The 14,959-nt window shown below is 43.5% G+C and overlaps 1 protein-coding gene across 7 annotated transcripts in view; it reads right to left on the bottom strand.

Moving 5' to 3' along the window:
• REPS2 (RALBP1 associated Eps domain containing 2) overlaps nucleotides 1–14,959 on the bottom strand; it is a 237,098-nt gene that overhangs the window by 135,361 nt on the left and 86,778 nt on the right. For all 7 annotated transcript variants that reach the window (XR_009257199.1, XM_058713845.1, XM_058713840.1 and 4 more), the window contains exon 6: nucleotides 2,576–2,714. Coding sequence is in view for 6 of the 7 variants with exons in the window: in XM_058713845.1 (XP_058569828.1) it covers nucleotides 2,576–2,714 (139 nt within the window). In the remaining variant the exon portion in view is untranslated. The remainder of the gene's footprint in view (nucleotides 1–2,575; nucleotides 2,715–14,959) is intronic.

Here is a 14,959-nt window from a genome sequence, read left to right as displayed (position 1 = left end):
CTTAACCTAAAAGTCAGCAGGTAATAAAGAGAGTCACAAGATCTGACTCCTGGGAGACCATAAGACCCTACTCCCTCTGGCAGTAAAAGCCACAAAGGCCAGACATTCCTAAAATTGCTCCCTGTGGGTAATTTCACAACCGTAAGACAATGGAAAAACTAACCACTCAGTGTAAATGATAAACCCAAAGCTAAAGAGTAAGCCCCTTCTTATATAGTCAACTAATTTAAAAACACATAAAACACTTTCTTAGATGCAAAGGCAGGGGGGGTCCTCTTCCTCACCTGAGAGAAGAGACAGCTATTTTGTCTGTGAAGTAGCTCCTTTCTTACTTCTATACTTAATAAATTTGTGTCTCTTTCTCTAAACAGCCCGCTCCTGAACTCTTTCTCGCCCAAAGCCAAGAGACCCTCATGGCAAGGGGCCTGAGGCCCTCCCTCTTGGAGTCTCAGCCCATCTGGCATGACTAGGATGGCTGTAATCAAAAGACAAACAATAAGTGTCGGTGAGGATGTGGAGTAACCGGAACCCTCACATGCTGCTGGTGGCAACGCAAAACGATGCAGGCACCGTGCAACACAGTCTGACTGGTCTTCCGATGGTTAAACACAGAGTTACCATATGGTCCAGCAATTCCACCCCAGGCTATACATTTAAGAGAAATCAAAACATACATCCACACACCAAAAAAGTGCACACAAATGTTCACAGCAGCATTATTCTTAATCGCCAAGAAGTGGAAACAACCCAAATCAAATGCCCGTCAACTGATGAATAAATAAAATGTAGTATATCTACACAGTGGAAATTATTCAGCCATAAACAGCAGTGAAGTTCAATGAAGTTCTAGCACACAGTACAACCTGGATAAACCTTAAAAATATTATGCTAAGTGAAAGAAGTCACACACAAAAGACCACACATTATATGATTTCATTTATAGGAAAAGCCCAAAATAGGCAAAACTATAGAGAGAAAAAGTAGTTTAGTCATTATGGAGGGCTGGGAGGGAGAGAAGGAGTGGGGAATAATTGCTAATAAGCAGGTGGTTTGTTGGGAGGTAATGAAAGCGTTCTAAATTTAGATTGTGAATATATTCTGTAAACACTAAAACCACCAAACTGTACACTTTACAGGAGTGAATTTTATGGTATGCTAATCTCAATAAAGTTGATTTTTAAAAGAGGCATCACCTAGCTGCAATATATGAACCCCTCTGACCTTGAACAAATTCAACCATTTTTAAGGCACTGGTGAGACAACCAGGGAAACAGAGACTTGGGGACATTAAGGAAACATGTTCTGCATTTTTTTTAATGTGTGCCCATGAATTGCAGTTATGTTTTTAAAAGAGGCCTTTCTTATCATTCAAGATACATCCTGAAACATTTTCAAATGAAAGGATCTGGTAATGGCTTCAAACTCATCTGCGCTGACAGAGTATATATAGACAAAACAAAATCACTGGTGCTGTGTAAGAGGTACATAGGGATTCATTATACTAGCTACCCTAGCTGTATCCGTACTTGAAATTCTGCAAAATAAAAAGGTTAAAAGAAAATAAAAACACTCCTAAGAGCTACCATCCGTATTTGTCTAATTATTCGCATACATTGTGAAGAAAGTCACTTAAGCAGCGGGTAAGGTCAGCAAATGGTCAATGTGGGTTTCTGCTTATTTTTTTTTAAGTCATGTTGTCAACATTAATTTGCTCTATCTACAATATTGTGCTTTCAATAAAGCTTTTACCAACCAATCAGAAATGATGTCTGAATTTGTACAAGTATATTTCAATTACACACCTTATTTCTCGAGAGAAAATTAGTCTTAGTCCACATTCAGTATGTCAGGTTACAATTAGGGAGGGCATACTGTTATTCTTCAAAATTGAACTATAAAAAAAAAGTTTTATGAATTTTTCTTCCAGGCTCTACTATTTCACTGTTTGTTTAGTCTTCAGCCCAGTAAAACATAGGCACACAGGAATTAAACCAATTTGTCTCAATTTGAATTTTACAGGAGAAATCAATGGGAATACATATTTTGAAGACAACCCAGAAGAACAGACATGTGGACATAAAACTGCTGGCCAAGTTTCCTCCTGTATTTTAATCTTTCTCAGAAAATCCCGAGGAAAAAGACTTGAGCCAAAGGAAACAAGCATGAATTTGGACTTCTAAAGCGTACATGACATAAAGAGACTTGTGACGCTAACTCTTTAGAAGGCCATGCTACATCTTGGCTCTAATATGAAGAAGCAATTAAAGGTGTCACCTTGGTGCCACAGTCTATCATTTCAAGAAGTGCCCCAGCTAATAAGGCACAGGTCTAGACCAGGTTCCCCCAAATTCCATTTAACCTCTTCGAAACAGAAATGTAATTTTCTAAATGTCATTGCCAAGTATTTTTCTGCATGGCTTATAGTTGATAAGAAATTCAATCTTAGAGGAAAACAAACTGGAATCACAAAAGGCTGTCACATTCGTTTTGTGTGGACTCTTTCTCAAGATGTGTACTGTTAGGTGTGTGAGACAATGATCTGGGACCCAGGTCTTCACCCATCAGACTCCATTACCTGAAATGAAGGAGCTCGGGTCAGGCTGAAGGGATCGGAACTGATTGACATAGTACTCGCGCTGTTCTTCTGTTATCCTCCAGGGTTCATCTGGGTAATTACTGTTGTTATCCTGCGGTTCTCTCTCCACGGAAAAGGACTTTATAAAAAATAAATATGCAAATGTTCAGAGAATTTGTCTTTAGCGAGATGAAGTAGAAATATTAAACATCAGTAAAAGTTACGCATTATACTTATTTTTTCCTCAAGAGAATAAACACCTTGTAACTAGGACATAATGAGAACATAAATTTCTGAGCGGCAGACAGCATGCTTTATACATTTCTTTGTACACCTCAAAGTTGTTAACAGGACTGAGCATGAAATACTGAGTACTTGGTGAGGGACAAAAGTTTTTCCAATGTGATGAAGAGAGAGTAAAAAGGATGATCATTCTTTTCTTTTTAATTTTTTTTAATGTTTTATTTATTTTTTGACAGCGAGAGACAGAGTGTGAGTGGGGGAGGGGCAGAGAGAGAGGGAGACACAGGATCTGAAGCAGGCTCCAGGCTCTGAGCTGTTAGCACAGAGCCCGATGTGGGGCTCAAACCCACGAGCTGTGAGATCAGGACCTGAGCCGAATGAAGTCTGACGCTTCACCGACGAGCCACCCAGGTGCCCCAAAAGGATGATCATTCTTACCTTCAAATATTCACCACATTTTTACCCTTTCAGATTAGCTGAGTAGACAGCAAAATAATCTAGATTCCTTTTAAGCCATTTTTAAAAATCTACAAAAGCTATAACCACGTCATCTTTTTTCTGAGGCATTCCCGCTGTATAAATCTGGGAATCCAAAGTTCCAATTCCAATGCCACTTCCGCAGGTCCTACTCGAGTGGCAAGTGAGGATCACAGAACCTCTCGTTCTACATTTGTGAACTGGGAATAATGCTCCGAAACGGAACTAGGTAGAGAACAACCGCTCCTGACCACAGCAAACAGGATGACACAACCAGGGGTGCATCCGACCTGCCACTAGGGGGCATGCAAGGCAAATTTGAGGATTTAAGGATACCGACAACCGGAAAAGTAGTTCAGGAGAACACAAGACTGTAAGAGGCAATGAGGGAAGAAGCACAAGTGGTTCCATCCTTCCCACCCACCCTAAGGCTAAGGAGCTACTTGCCAAGGGCCACCTCCATGGAACCAAGAGGTGAACATGAGCAACGTGAGCCTTAAGGACAAAAGCAGACTAGGAAAGAAGAGATATTACTGCTAATAAAGCCGCCTGCTTCTGAACACACTATCAAGAAATTAATCATTAGGAGAGCATTCTACTCACTATCCCTAGAAAAGACATCCAACCATCTCTGCACCCTTCCTCCCACCCCAACACACACACCCCCACCCCAGCAAGTAATTCTTCCCGGGGACACCCAGCTCTCCTCTCCTCTGGGGCCTCTCAGAGAGGAAATGAGATTATAAAATGTTGAGCTGTGATATAACCTTGAGATGTCATCTTTAAAGTTTTCATTTAACAGGTGAATTTCCACTAAATGTAAATCAAACCATTTTTAAATGCCCCCCGAAGCCACTGATCATTAGTTAATACCTTAAATTCATAGAATGCTTTCGAATTTACCAAGGACTATACACACCTATCTCATCTGAGCATCTCAAAACCTTTGAAAGGTAGACATAGCAGGTATTATTATCCTTTTGCCAGATGAAGGAATGAAGACTCAAAGAACTCAAGGGATGAACGCATATCCTTCATTATTTTCCATCAGCATCAATGCATTACTGCAGTCAGCAAGTAACTGCCCTCCACTTTATCTATTGTTCAAAATCAGCCTACTCCATATCAGGACTTTTCTAAATTGGGCTGCTTCCAAATTGTTTTCAGAAACCCCTAACATCCTGGTAATAATATAAATAAAGCAAGAAAGGCCACAATTCAGTCTAAGCACCCAGTGGACCACACAATTTTCCAAAACACTCCCACCAAATTCAAGTGCTCCACACTAGCACTTTCTGAACATGCCCATATGACCAGGTTCCAGGGGCAAAACCCAAGGTAGAGGGCGTCGGCATGCAACGGATTGGGTTCCTGGCCAAATTATAATGTGTAGAGCTCCCGGGAACGCTGCCCTTCTGGGTAGCACTGAAAGAAACAGCTGGAGTAAAGCTATCTATCTAAAAAGCTGGGCACGGACCGGACACAAGAACAGATGTTTACGAGTGAACAATTAAGCGGACAGAGATGGTTCACGAACCCGGCAGGACACTGTTGGAGAGCTCTACCCACTGCCACCCTGCAAAGGAAGGCACAGAAATGTCTGTGCTGGGTGTTGGCCGCTGCATTCCTTGATTCTGACACAGAAGCTACTATTTCCCTACCATACACTCCTTTCCGCCTGGAACTGAAGCTGCCGTATCCAGTTGTTGTTATGTGAGCCCACGTTTGTTCTCTCTCCAATCCCAGGGCCACCTGCTCACTCTATTTCCTCTCCCACATTATCTCACTCCTGACTGGCATCAGTAGCCTCTTAGCAGGTGTCAGGTCTATTCTGCCAGCAGGAAGCAGGAACAGACAGGAGAAGTGATGATTCCTCTGCTCAAAAGCATACAGAGACGACTTGTTGCCTAATTTAAAAAATGTACCTCGTCCACGCAGCCTTCAGGGTCCTTACAATTCCTCCTCCTCCTTGCTCACTCTCAGCAGGCATCTGCTCACTCTTCGTAGGTCAGATGTGTACCTTCTTCCCAGCCCATCCTTTCTCTGATCTCAGCCTATTATCCCCAGCCTCTGAGCCTATTACTCAAGTCCCAGTGCCCCCAAGGGCCCGCCAATGTACCTGCCAGGCCCATAGCTACTGCAGACGGCACTGCCCGTCCCCCAGCTCTGACACAAAGGCGGGCCTGGCGGTCATGTGTGCACCATGACACCCAGCTCACACCTGCTCTTGCCCAACTGAGTCCAAGGAAGCAGGGGTGGGCACACAGTTTCTGGCCTCTGGGATGCTGTCGCATAGAAAGCTCTACTCCAGCACGGAAAACTTCAGCCGTATGCTCATCACTGGGGGTGTGGATAAGAAATATGAAGATCAACAAGCACAGAAAGCAGACCCTGAGCAGATACAGAGAGGCCATGAGGCACAGTGACAGCCAGAACCAGCAGAAGCAGAACCCGTGAGTAGAGAAGTACGAAAAAGCAAAGGAGGTGAGGATGGCAGTTGGCAGCCAAAAGATAAGCGGATAGTGAAGAAAACTCAAGGAGACTAGGGCAAGTCCTGTTAATGGCAAAACAAGCACAAATAACCAAGAACTCCCACTCCTCAGGACCAGTGGGCCACTCCCTGTCTCTCATTTCTTAGACTCGTGAGAACTCCAACCCTCCTCCAGTTCAAGAAGACTTAAGCGGGCAAGGAGAGTTCCTGCTCCCTCAAACCAAGAAGGCCTCACAACAAAGAGAGAGGGCATATGAACACTGTATAACCCGTGCAGAACACAGTGTGGCCCTCCTCCTGGCTTGCACTAAATGTGTTCACCTACCCCCATTCTCTTTCCCCTTGCTTCCCACTGCATGGTTTTAACTGATTTAATAAACCAAGTAATTAGCCATCTTTAAAAATATGAATTCTTGTAAGTGCCACACAGTGTGAACACTTCAAGTGCTCTTGAATATCATCACTCGGGTTTCAACCTGGAGGACCACAACCGTATCATGTACTCCTTTATTCTATGTACAGTCATTAGCAGGTACATCGCAGATACCAAAGAGCAGTGTGAGATCCACTGACTGATGCACTCTAGTAAGTTCAGGTCTATGTCTTATATTAAAAGAGGTGCAGAAGTACTACTCTGTGCTGTGCTTAATGAAAGAAAACCTAGGAGTCTATTTCATACTTAAAGTTTCAGATCTATCAAAAGAAGTCCATGTCTATCTTCCTGTAGTTCGTCCATGGTCTCTGATCTCTACGGGGAGTTCTCACGTTCCATATCCATTAAGTGAGTGCTTCAGGGACAGGTGAAGGTATACGGAAGGGGTAGATGACATTCCACATATTCTTAGGCTGAAACAGTCTAAAAGAAAGCTGATCTACAAGAAGCAAAATGATTTGAACTTTGCTGCAGGAGGTGATCTACTCATTCATTCATTCAACAGATACCTGCTGATCATTAAGTATATTTCAGACACTAGAGATTCTGGCTACCCTGTTGGGCCAACAGATTCTTTTTTTTCAAGGAAGGCTAGAGTTTAACCAGGGAGAAAGACAAACAGGCAATCTCAAAAACAGTGAAGGGTAGTCTAGAACTTTTCTACTCAAAGTACAGTCTCCAGACCACCCACATCAACATCACCTGAGGACTTACTAGAAACAGAGAACCTTGGGCTCTACCCTACATCTGATGAATCATAAAGTTCCAGAGTGGGACCCAGGAATCTGTGGTGTAACAAGCCCTCTAGATGATATGAAGCACACTCAAGTTTGAGAAGCCAGGCCATAGAACAAGCAGGGCAAGACAAACAAAAGGAATAGCATTTGTCAAAACTCCAAAAAGTGAGAGAAGATGGCCATCTTCTGAAATTAGCTCAGTGGGCTACATGTAGAGAGAAAAGATTGCTGGTACAAAGCGGATGTTAGTGGAGTTGCCTCAAGGTGCTCCAGACAGCAAGCAAGGCCCAGATCATGAAGGCCCAGGTTGAGAGGTACAGACTGCATCTAGAAGGCAATAGGAAGCCACAGATAAGTATTAAACAGGGCAATGAAATAATCAGATGTCAGTTACAGAAAGATCACTTCAGTGAGGAGAATGGAAGGGGAAACACTAAAGGCAGGAAGACAAGTTAAGGCCACATGAGCAACCCTGGCCAGAGGTCAAGATGAGCCAGAGTTAGGGAGAGGATGAGAGGAGTCAGGGAGGAAAAAGCCATACGGCCATGACCAGAGGAAGGCCCACTCCAGCAGTGAGATGGCAGCTAAGGACCCCTCTGTCAGCGGCTCGAGGGCCATCTTGCTGCAGGACCCAGATATCTGCACACAACATCTCCAAACGAACCCACAAGTCAAGTGAAACAATGGGCACAACTTGACAAAGGTCTGAGAAGTCAGCCACCTAAGAGAGAATGTCGAACTGCAAAGGCTGGAGGCACGGAGAAATGGGGGTGGATAAGCTACGGAGCCTCGGGCTCCCAAGCAGAAGCCAGAACCAGGCAAAGCTCCACTCATGCACGCACCCTAGGAGGCCTCTCCCAGTTCAACTCCAGCGGTTCTGTTGGCTGGGTGGAGATATTTGTGAGTTGGTGCCAATTTTGAGCTCTGCCAGCGTTTTTAAGAAAAAATAAAAGGAGAGAGAAACCTTCCACATCTGTCTGCTTAAGCCACATACATATGGTCCATTATGCAGTTTCTCTAGACACAGGAGAATTAGATTTGCTTGTATTTAAAACATTCAAACCCTTAGTTTCGTTTCAAGTGAAATGCAAATATTTGGCACTACAAGTTATTATCTCCGGGGAAAACAGGCTGTTTATAATGAAAGAGACTTCAAAAGACTCATTAAAAAGTAATACTATTAATAAAATCCCAAAAGGTGACATTTACCCCTGAAGTATCTTAAAAATCAAGCACAGTTGAATAACATGAATTGCAAGGAGGCATTACAGGGAGAATTTACAAAGGGCGTGTATATTGTTTCAACCACATAACATTTCTGTTTAGAATATAATCTCACCCTGGAGGCATCCTGTAAGTGCTGCCCAAGAGTCCAGCCATTTTTCACCTGAGGATGCAATGATCTCATGCCAGTGTCCTTCTGGTACCTCGGTAAACAAACCATCTGGAGTGGCAAAAGCTCATACAAAGCCCACAGTGAATATGTGAGAACACCTCACCCATAGTGCAACCACTGATCAAAACACGATGTCATGAGCAAAGATGTGAGAAGACTCAATCACTCAATCACCCCTAATGAGAAACAATGGCTAACAGGCTGGTGAGACCAGACGATAGCCCGAGTGAATACTGATCTGCCTAAGGAAAGATCACGGCCACTGATCAGCCACGGGGCTGAGGCAAAAGAAGAGTCAGAGAGGCAAATGACAGCCACGCTGATAGGTGGGATCATTTACACCACACGAGGCCTGGTACAGAAGTATCAGTGAGTGGCTGTGGTTGCCCACCCCACAATGACATGTTCTACCACACCCCCTGCAGTGAGCTGCAGCCACGTGACTGCCTTCTAGCCAATGCAATGTGAGCACCAGTGACCTGCGCCATTTCCACATACGGTTAGCACCCTGTGGCACTCTATGCTAGTCCACAAGGGCCGCTGCATGGGGGATGGCACAGCGAAAGGACAGAAGGAGCACTGCTGCCTGAATCACCATGGGGAAGAAAGCTGCCTACCAATCTGTTAGAGGAGTGAGAAATACACCGACGCACTGAAATCATTAAAATGTGGGGCATATTTGCATAGCAGCTGTTAGTTGAACTATCCTTCAAGCAAGGCCCAGAGAAAAGGCAGGCCTGCCCCGTCTCAGTACTGCCATTCCTGCACTGACGATGGAAGGATGAGGCTTTGTTTTGTAATCTGACCACCTAAAGACAGGAGACAATTCTGAGCCCACACAACTTTATAACTTGTCCCCGTAGATGACCTATAGGGACAGCAAGAGTGTGGATGCAGCCATCTTTCTATGTCTGGTTAATAGGAATTTATCTTTTGTGGGTTTGAAGGAGGCTCCCAGGGAAGATGTACAGAGTAAAAAGAAGAGAGAGGTAGGGTAAAGCTGTGGGAAAACTATTAAATGAGGAACAAAGTAAAGGAGATGGAACTCAACAATTTTGTTTCGAACATTCAACCGGTTCCCCTGTATGATACCCTACAATCCTATTTATATTCTGTCTCCCACCCCGCTCTCACTATAATAAAAGGTCGATGAGGGTGGGAAAATTGGTCTATTCTGATCACTGCTATATCGCCAGCACCTAGAAAAGTACCTATGCTCAATAAATGTCTATTCAATGAGTGAACAAGTAACTGGACAAATGGTCAATTCCAATCCAGAGACAGAAAGGTTAACCTGAGCTCTCTCTCCTATGATGATGGGAGCCGAACTTTATATGCATTTACCAAATAATGTCACCTAACAGTATAAAGGCTGGGCCCTCTCCCTGACCTATGAAATAAGAAGGAAAAAATTCTCTTTTTTTCTTTTTCTTTTGAGATAGTTATAGATTCACAGGAAGTTGCAATAAATAACTTCTGGTTCTGCCTATAGAGACGTTAGTTAAAATTAAATCCTAACAGAGCAATTTAACCTTATCAGTTTCTTCATGGAAATAAATCCATAAAGATGCAAAACTCGCTCAGGGATCTAATTTCAACAGCTTAGGAGGTTGATTGCTAAAGTGTAGGAATCTGAATCTAATGAGCAACACAGAGTTGCTGCTTATTAAGATAAACTAAATTTTAAAAGTAATCACCATAGACATAGTGCTTTGCTAATTAGGTGCCAGGCATTATAAGCATCCAATACATGTGACCTGTTTTCATCTTCACAAAACCCTGTGAAGTGGATTCTGTTATTTCCATATTGCAGAACAGGAAACTGAGGATTAGGGAAGGGAAGTGACTTACCAAGATCACACATATATATTAAAATGGTAAAGCCAGAACATGAGCAGAGTTGTCTGTACTCTTTCTTAATCAGCAAGCCCTATGGCTCTCCCTGTCTTATCCATCTATCCTGTAACAACATACCATTTCCTTTTAAGAAACACCCTTACGGGAGGCGCTGGGTGGCTCGTTCGGTTGAGCATCCAACCTCAGTTCAGGTCAAGATCTCACAGTTCATGAGTTCAAGCCCCACATCGGGCTCCCTGCTGTCAGTGTGGAGCCTGCTTCAGATCCTGTCTCCCTCTCTCTCTGCCCCTCCCCCACTAGTACTCACTCACTCTCTCTCAAAAATAATAAACATTTTAAAAATCAACCTCACTACTCTGAAAACTATAAAACACTGACAAAAGAAATTCAAGATGATGCAAAGAAATGGAAAAATATTCCATGCTCATGGGAAGAACAAATACTGCTAAAATGTCTATACTACCCAAAGCAACCTACAGATTTAATGCAATCCCTATCGAAATGCCAACAGCATTTTCTGCAGAGCTACAAAAAAAAATCCTAAAATTTGTATGGAGCCACAAAGACCCTGACTAGTCAAAGCAATCTCGAAAAAGAAAACTGGAGGTATCATAATTCCAGACTTCAAGTTATATTACAAAGCAGGAATAAGTAAAACAGTATGGTAATAACATAAACATAGACAAATGATCGATGGAATAGAACAGAAAATCCAGAAATAAACCCGTAATTAGATGGTCAATTAGTCTTTTACAAAGGAGGAATGAATATACAATGGGAAAAAGACAGACAGTCTCCTCAACAAATGGTGTTGAAAAAACCGGACAGCTACATGCAAAAGAATGAAACTCAACCATTTTCTTTCACCATACACAAAAACAAACTCAAAATGGATTCAAGACTTAAAACGTGAGACCTGAAACCACAAAAATCCTAGAACAGAACACAGGCAGTAACTTCTCTGACAGCAGCCACAGTAGTATTTTTCTAGACAGGTCTCCTGAGGCAAGGGAAATAAAAGCAAAAGTAAACTACCATGACTACATCAAAATAAAAAGTTTCTGCACAGCAAAGGAAACCATCAACAAAACCTAAAGGCAACCTACAGAATGGGAGAAAATATTTGCAAATGATATATCCAATGAGGGGTTAATGTTCAAAATATATAAAGAAGTTCTACAACTCAAAACCCAAAGAACAAATAACTCAATTAAAAAATGGGCGGAAGACATGAATAGAAAAGACATTTCTCCAAAGAAGACATCCAGATGGCCAACAGACACATGATAAGATGCTCAACATCACTCATCATCTGGGAAATACAAATCAAAACCACAATGAGATATCACCTCACACCTGTCAGAATGACTAAAATCAAGAAGACAAAAAACAAGAGTTGGAGAGGATGTGGAGAAAAAAGGAACCCTCCTGCACTATTGGTGAGAATGCAAACTAGCACAGTCACTGTGGAAAACAGTATGGAGGTTCCTCAAAAAAATTAAAAATAGAACTACCCTACAACCAAGAAATCACACTACTGGGTATTTACCCCCCAAAATACAAAAACACTAATTCAAAATGATACATGCATCCCTATGTTTATCGCAGTGTTACTGATAATAGCCAAATTATCAAAGCAGCCTGAGTGTCCGTCGATACGTGAATGGGAAAAGATGTGGTGTGTGTGTGTGTGTGTGTGTGTGTGTGTGTGTGTACATATGTGTGTATGCAAACAATGGAATATTGCTCAGCCATAAAAAGGAATGAGGGGCACCTATGCGGCTCAGTCAGTTAAGCGTCCAACTTCAGCTCAGGTCATGATCTCATGGTTCGTGGGTTCAAGCCCTGCATTGGGCTCTGTGCTGACAGCTGAGAGCCTGGAGTCTGCTTCAGATTCTCTGTCTTCCTCTCTCTCTGCCCCTCTCCTGCTTGCACTCTCTCAAAAATGAATAAACGTAAAAAAAATTTTTTTAAAGGAATGAAATCTTGCCATCTACAACAACATGGATAGAGCTAAAGAGTATAATGCAAAACAAATTAAGTCAGTCAGAGAAAAACAAATACCATGTAATCTCACTCATATGTGGAATTTCTAGATTTTTTTTAACGTTTATTTATTTTAAGAGAGTGCAAGAGGGGGAGGGACAGAGAGAATCCCAAGCAGGCTCCACACAGTGTAGAGCCCGATGCAGGTCTTGAACCCATGAACTGTGAGATCATGACCTGAGCTAAAACCAAGAGTTGTACACTTGACCAACAGAGCCACCCAGGCATGCTCACATGTGGAATTTAAGAAACAAAACAAACAAGCAAAGGAAAATAAAAATAAAGACAAACCAAGAAACAGAGTCTTAACTATAGAGAACTAACTGATGGTTACCAGAGAGAAGGTGGGTATAGGTGTGGGTGAAATAGGTGATGGGAATTAAAGAGTATACTCACCATGAGGAAAAAAATAAAATAAAGGAACACGCTCACTGCAATGCTAAAAATCAATGCAGCAATTCTGCAGACTGAGGATCTGAGCATGGGATATGAATATCCTATACTTACATGTCCCTCCCATTATCTAGTTTAGTTGTAGATTTTGGCCCATAAGCTATTAATTATACAGAGAGAGCACCGTCTTATTTCTGACATGCCTATAAGCATCTGGCATGTTTTCACATCAGGAAAGAATCCTGTAGATAGCCATACAATACAGGTATTCAGTCATTTATTTCACTGTGATTTTAGTATGTGGCACTAACACTATTTTTGATTAACCTAAGAAATGCTTATGAATAATCACGGTCTCCAATTCTTCCATCAGGAGCCAAGATCTGCTGTTCCAGAAGGCCATTTTTCCTTGGGATTTTGCTCTCTGGAGAAGGCCAGGAGAAAGTGAAAAATCAGCAGTAAGAGGACACTTTGACAAGGCTGCGGACTTCAGTACCAGTGCATTAACGTGCCCAGCCCAATCCTTGTTAGGTCCAGTTAGGCCCAATCCAGTTAGGTCAAGGACACCTACCTCCTCCACTATGTCCTCCCTTAATACTCAAGGCAGTCTGAGGTCAGATGGGAAACAGATGTCCCAAGATCTAGGGCTCAATTCAAGGACTGCTTTAGACAATGAGGCTACAGATTGGAGGTGCAAAAAGAGTGCAGATTCTGGAGGAAGAAAGACTTGGGCTCAAATCTGGGATGGTCACTTGCTCACCATGAGACGTGGGCCACTTAATTTCTGAACCTTCAGCTCCCCACCTAAAAGATAGTGGCATGGCTCACAGGGCTCCGCCTACCCACCAGCCTCATCTCCCTCCCACTCCAGGCTCTGGCCACACTGGCCTTCTTTCTTCCGGGTCTTGGACTGTGTCTCCTCGGTGGGCTGTATACACAGTGAACTGGCTCACTCAATGCCCGCACCATCTCCTCTTAGCAAAGCTATGCACTGCAGACACTGGCTAGGTAAAAGTACATTATCCAAATACCTTTGCTGTTAGAATTACAGATGGGACTTAGGTTCCACTAAACATGCCCATGGAAGGCTAATTCAAAACAAGTCACGTGGCCAAACAGGCAGGGAACAAAGCATTCACTTGGCGGGCCTGGGTCAGACTCAGCGTGGAGCTGCAGCTAAAAGCTATGGCAGCAACTGCCCAGGTCTGCAGCTTCCTGACGGTGAGAAAGGCAAAGCTCCCTCAGCCGTCCAGCCATCCAGTCCTGCTGTGCAGTTTGAGGAATTGTTCCTGCATGCTCAGAACAGAGTCGGAATCTTCAGCCCTTCCAAAGATATGGTAGGCTTTCCACTCCCTTATTAGAAACCCCTATTTGCCTAAGCTAGCCAGAGTAGACTCTGCTGTCCACAAGGAAGAAACGCACGACCTTAGCCTAGAGGCTTCCCACTCAGCCAGGAGCCCCTCTCCACACCTCCCGGCACCATCCTCCCTTAGCCTGGTTACCTCCTTGTCACCCTTCACAGCTCAGCTCAAGCAGCACTTCTTTGGGGAAGCCTTCCCTCACTTCCTAGCCCTAGGTGGGATTTCTCCGTCACATGCCAGGAAGTCCTCCCTTGCCTCTAGGCAACGCCCATTATACGTGCAGTGGCGGGACCATTTGATTCACATCCGTCTGCCCTGCTTGACTGCAAGTCCCCTGAGAGCAGGGACCATGTTTGTAGTCTGCGGGGTACCCCTGGCATGGTGCCTGACCCACATAAGCCACTTAGTATTACTGAGTGGACGAGTACAGGACATAATCTTGCAAGTAGTCTACCTTGCAAGACTGTTGGGAGAACTGGAATGACACACACAAGGGAAGGGGCCAGCACGGCTTCAGGACCAAATAAACACTCGGTTTGGTAGAGACACTCATTGAGATAGGCAACTAGGGGGACGACACCAGCTGCTCACCTGAGATTGGGGGAATAGCAAAGGGCCCGGGGCGGAAATGGTGCCACTGTAAATGAGCCTTCCGTATTTACACCCTAGTATATACTAACTGAGATGAAGGGGTCCTGGAGAATATGCCAGAAACAAACACCCCTCTCCTTTCCAGCTTTAAAAGCTACTATCTGGGACCACGAGTTCAATTGGGTGTTTACATCTGAGAGGGTAAATCAGAGGTGCTCCTGTCTACCAAATCAATGTGGGCCCTAGCTACTACCAGGAAAGTTCTGGATACCATGATGCCCATATCTGCGGGGAAAAGCAATGCTGACCCCACAAATAAAATGTGCTCATTTACTTTCATCTAGTCTAGCTGACCTGTT

The sequence above is a fragment of the Neofelis nebulosa genome, chromosome X (genome assembly GCF_028018385.1).
Source record: "Neofelis nebulosa isolate mNeoNeb1 chromosome X, mNeoNeb1.pri, whole genome shotgun sequence".
Classification (NCBI taxonomy): Eukaryota; Metazoa; Chordata; class Mammalia; order Carnivora; family Felidae; genus Neofelis; species Neofelis nebulosa.
This window is presented reverse-complemented; position numbering and strand designations above follow the sequence as displayed.